Genomic DNA, 5215 nt, shown 5'->3' on the forward strand with positions numbered 1-5215 from the left:
TCACTTCAAGTACATTTTTTTACCAGAATTCCACACATGAACAAATGAGTGTACAGCAAAGTGGTGTTGACCTAACTATTCCACGTTACGCAAAGAAATGATGCAAGAACTAAACTTGGACCCAATCACTGCTTATGAAATGCCTTATTACCCAGAAAGCTTTCAAACCAGAGTTAAACACTCCCAAAGGTCAATGTAACGAGGATAATCAAGACACAAGACATTGTTTTTAATTAATTAATATATTTTCTGCATTAAAGTTAACATAGTTTATTCTTTTGTGCCACCCTTTCATTTTTCAGTAAGTATTGATATTGTTATATTCAGACATGAGTAAATGTAAGACTGTCTTTTGCAATAAATATCATAAAATAATAGAGCTTCACATAATAAATATTTTTACAAAAAAAAAATACATTTTCCTTTTTTTTTTTTTTAAAGCCAGATCGCTCTTATGGATTTGAGAATACAAAACAAAAACAAGGGAAAGAATGCCACAGAATGTTTGTGAATGATGAGTGGAGAAGGGAGAGAAACATATCCAACAGAATACTATGAGATGGATGTGCTTTCCACAATGCAACTCGAGCACAGAAACCCAGCTATCCATGGTCTGAGTGTGGTAGCAACTGGGAATTCTAACAATCCTTGTTTGCTATGAACACGTGGTAACAGCTACATATTGCCTAGCTAGATAGTCCTTCACAGATTTGGTAAGAGGCTGCTCTCACTTGAAGCTTAAAGCACCAGGTAAACACTGCCTAGCTAACAGAAAATTATTTATAAAAAAGTATTAATGAGTAGCTGAAGAGAGACAAAAAACAACAACCATTGAAGACAAACACTGGTCTGTAAAAACATGGTCCTGTTGCAAAAAGGAAGGAGAAGAAGAAGAGTGAGTGGTTTACATATTCCGTGCTTTACTCCTATCAGGAGAAAAGGAAGTGGGTGGGTGGTGCTTCAAATGTTTGATAAACATCAATAGTCAGTGACTATTATGGTTATCATCATTATCATTGTCAAAACCACACAGGGGAACTGTCCACCCCTCTACCCACACACACACAAGATCAGGAAGGCTTTTCCTGGGCCTGGTGGGACCAGCGCTCCAGTTTGCAATAGACAGTGTTAGAGTTCTTGCAGCGGCAGCCGGGCCTGTTGACTTGGTCGTAGCAGCCCTGGCACGCCTTCAGACACCCCTTGACGGGCGGGTAGCACAGCAAACAGGGGAACAGTACCGACAGTAATCCCATGCAGAGGAAGCGTGAGCAGCAGTGGGAGCGTGACAGCGAGCAGGGGTGGTCGGCACACGAGTCCCCCTCGTCGTCGTTGGAACAGTGGTAGAAGATGCCCTTGACCAGGCACATGCACGTGCCATGCTCCAGGGCGCTATCCGCCGAGCACAGGCACTGGCCGTTGCAGGCCAGGCACGAGGGCAGGGTTCTTGGGGCTGTGCAGTCTCCGCACTTGCACTTCCCACAGCATTCGCAGATGAACTGGTGGCCAGAGGCCATGTCCCCTTTCCCTGAGGGCTTGAGCGGTGCCTCCAGTGGCGGCAGCGGGTGCGAGCCCTGCTGGGAGGCTAGCAGCGCCTTGGGCTGAGTCCGAACAGGCTGAGCACGCTCGACTCTGTGGTGGTGCTGGTGGAGGGCCACCATCCCTGGCCTAGAGGGAGGCGAGCGGGCCAGGAGTCCCTGCTCAGAGGATACACTGCTGTTGCTCCCTGAGCTAGCCGCACTGCCTGTACTGGTGGAGCGATTAAGGCCCGGGGCCCTGGTGCTACACTGCTGGCCCCCGGCCACTACTACAACCCCACCGTGGTGGCCCTGCCCTACCGGCCGGTGGTCGTAGTTGTTGTTCACATTGACGAGAATCACCTCGTGAGTCCTCTCCTGCTGCTTGTCGGGCCTGGGCACCATGCGGGGCGCAGGGGGCCTCCGGACCACCGAGGGGCCTTCTGTGTACTCGTTGCTGGAGCGGATGGCCTTGATTTGGTCCAGGGAAAGGATAGCGGCATGCTGGAGCTCCCGCTCGTAATCCGACCTCTGCCGGTCCTCCAGGGAAGGCTGCTGAATCACCACTAATGAACCGCCAGGGCCATGTTGACTTTGGAGCGCCATCTGGGGTGATCACCACTTCCGACATTCACCATGGACTTGGCATGCATCGGAAAACCTGCAAGGGACAGCAAGAGAGACACGGGAAAGGGCCATCAGTAAAGACAAGGATGTCATTTGCAAATGAGAAATATAGGGTGGTGGCGTTTTGGAAAACTGTTCCCTTTTCATTTAGATTCAACTTTTGATTGGAAAAGCTAAAGAGCTGAAAAGGTAGAACCATCAATAGATCATTGGATGGTCTCAATTTATAGATCAAACATGGTTAATTGAAGATCATATTTCATCAAAGTTATGAAACGGGTTAAGAGCACAGTCTATTGAGAGTTGAGTATGCTATTTTGGGTTTACATTCCGATTTTAGTATTAGACGCTTTTTATCCAGTCAGTCAATCCATCTTAAAATAGCTAGGTTTGACAACCACATCATTCGTAATATGTACATTTTTCTTCAAATAAGTTAAGTTATCAGCAAAGTCAGTGCTAGTAGGAAAAGCCAAGTGCAATATTTTTAACTAATTAAGAACATGTTCACATAGCCCTGATAGTTTTTTATGCAAGCCGTGGGAAAAAAAAAGTAGACTATTATTGTTACTTTTCACACCTTCCTCAATATGCACACATCCAAACTTCAGTACAAATAGGCTACTTCCCGTGCTCATTTACATTTGTATGACTGGTTAACATTTAAAATGTGCCAAGGCGACGGAACGAGGCCACGATCCAATAGGACAAAATGAGCTGCCTCGCGTATTATTCGATTACTAAATGAAAGACTGTTAGAAGGAAATGTGGTGACAAAACTAAGGTCACGACAGTACCCGACAATAGAGTCAACTTTATGTTCATATAATTTCAAGCACACAACTGAATTAAAGCCAATACCATTACTGGTTTAAAATATCAACAGCTTCTGGAATTAACCGTGGTAGGTCTAGCTATAAAGCCAGTCGTCTCTCTTGAAACTGTAACACAAACGGGACCCTACTCAATAGGCATAAACACATTCGGTCAGTCTAATCAACATGACGCAAGCATACAAACAAGTTTAAAAACGAATGCAATATGCAGATAGGCATATGCGCGAAGACAGCTTGCTTATAAGCAGAGCCCTATAATTGATTGACTTCATGAAACCCCACAGTAGTTTACACCGAGCACAGTAATTAGGTTAAGCCAGTAGATAGACGGGCGGCCTAATTGTTGTATTGTAAAAGGACAAATACACCGACAGTCCTAGTGTAGGCTATGCCCTAGGGTTTAGTTGACCGAGAGACGTCCCATGTGATAGAAACCACAGAGGATCAAATCAACGGATCTAGAGATGAATAGCAAAACAAGGGGGGAAAGCTTATGAATGAAAACTAGGCTACGGTGGGGGTGGGGTGTTTGTTTGCGCGTCGGAGTGATCGCGCTCCCCTCTGAACCAAACTATGACCGTTTTTATTCCCTTCGAGAGTCGAATGTTCTATGTTAAATAGGCATTCCGAGTAGAGGACACAAGCAAGCATGTACAAATGAAGCGAACTCTCCACAGATTCAAGCACCAGATGATGCGTGTTCCCAAGGCCATCTATCTCGACATATACTAACGAAAAGCATAGTCCATGCAACTGGCAACAATGTTTCCAGAGCCGGAGTTCTGAACCCTATGCGTATATTAGTCTACTTATCCGAGGAAGATTAGTTGTGAAATGGTCGTTGTATCCAGTCTACATTTTAGCAACAAAGAATCTATGAACAAACTAGACATTTCCAACATGTTTCATTGAGGGGAGATACGCACCCATCTGTAACCATCCATAACGTCGAATCCATCAACCAATATACCAAAACTCCATCCAAGGAAATAGTCCAAGCGTATTTTAATTAGCTCTTAAAATTCGTGACCACGGCTTTAAATCCAAATACGGATGTTTTATCTTCTTTCGTTATTCCTTCTCAAAATATGGTGCATTACACCAATGTGCTCCAGAAACGGTCAAATCAACGTTTCTTTATTGAACAGGTACCAAATAGCCTAAAAGTTGCGCACTTGAGAACGACCTGGTCAGACAACAGTGTTTATTAGTCCTAGAGCAGAATAACAATTGCAGGGAAAAGCTTTAGGATTCTTAAAAGCTCAATAATTCACGATTTGAAGACAAATAATTATATATCCAATGGTTTTCAGTCTTCAAATTCTGCTTGGAGAATAGTAAAAGTAGGTTTTTGTTGTGCGGAATGCTCAAAAGCAAGCGCTAGTCGAAGACGTGCTCTCATCAACACTGCAGGACTGTCGAGCACTGAATGAATGAGAATGTAGGGCTCAGTGTTTGCTCGACAAGCCAACTCCCATTGGCCATTCACGCCACTGAAAAAGGATACATCGCATCCGCTCTTAATTCATTGGGCAGATGTGTAAGGCCGGGCGATAGAGATGTGTGCAGCAGTTAAGGTGGAACGGTTTACAATAGCCGATAAACTCATTTCCGTTCTTGTGGTTGCAAAACTATTGAACAGTGGCAACAAAATTATCCCCTTTGAATCGATAACGTTGTTTTATTTTATGCATTCCACGGTATCTCACCATTCCATTTACGTATGTCAGAGTTAGAAATACACAAATGCGCATAAAACTCTGTTTATGTATGTAATAGTGTTGGCCTAAAGTCTATATCTAAAATACCATAATAAAATGGCCGATATAGAAAATGAAATGGAAATCCCTCCACTACTCATTTGTTTTATTTTCCCAGTGGCTCAGTAAACTTAACTTCGGAGCCCCCTTAAGAAAAAGGCACCCCACAAGCAAGGGGAAAGATTCCCCCCACCCACCGCCTCCCCTCTGTTCTTGACTGTCTGGCTTGATTGGTGTCGCGGATGCGCTACATCCGGATCCACGAGAAAAGGAAGTTCAATACAGAGTCAATTTATCCTCTTCAAATGGAAAAATCAATAGATGAATGACCTCAATACAATCTCGGGTCAGCAAATTCTGCAAAACTTCTACATTTAACGGACTGATAAATGCATCTGTAGGCCTATATGCCTCTGGTGTTTGGGTGGATATATATACAAAAAAATAGTTTGGAAGCTTAAGGCTTGATGATAAATCA

The 5215-nt window shown here is 44.0% G+C and overlaps 1 protein-coding gene across 1 annotated transcript; it reads right to left on the minus strand.

Moving 5' to 3' along the window:
- Nucleotides 1–226: 226 nt before the first annotated feature.
- LOC110488888 (protein sprouty homolog 1) lies at nucleotides 227–4459 on the minus strand. The gene is made up of 2 exons (XM_021561332.2): nucleotides 3904–4459; nucleotides 227–2175 (listed from the first exon to the last, which is right to left on the minus strand). Exon 2 carries the CDS (start codon nucleotides 2118–2120, stop codon nucleotides 1071–1073), a length of 1050 nt encoding a protein of 349 aa, XP_021417007.1. The 5' UTR covers nucleotides 2121–2175; nucleotides 3904–4459; the 3' UTR covers nucleotides 227–1070.
- Nucleotides 4460–5215: the final 756 nt, after the last annotated feature.

The sequence above is a fragment of the Oncorhynchus mykiss genome, chromosome 14, assembly GCF_013265735.2.
Source record: "Oncorhynchus mykiss isolate Arlee chromosome 14, USDA_OmykA_1.1, whole genome shotgun sequence".
In the NCBI taxonomy this organism is placed as follows: Eukaryota; Metazoa; Chordata; class Actinopteri; order Salmoniformes; family Salmonidae; genus Oncorhynchus; species Oncorhynchus mykiss.

Coding starts and splice junctions, on each gene's coding strand:
- LOC110488888 (XM_021561332.2), bottom strand. CDS start 2,120: ATGGCGCTCCAAAGTCAACATGGCCCTGGCGGTTCATTAGTGGTGATT.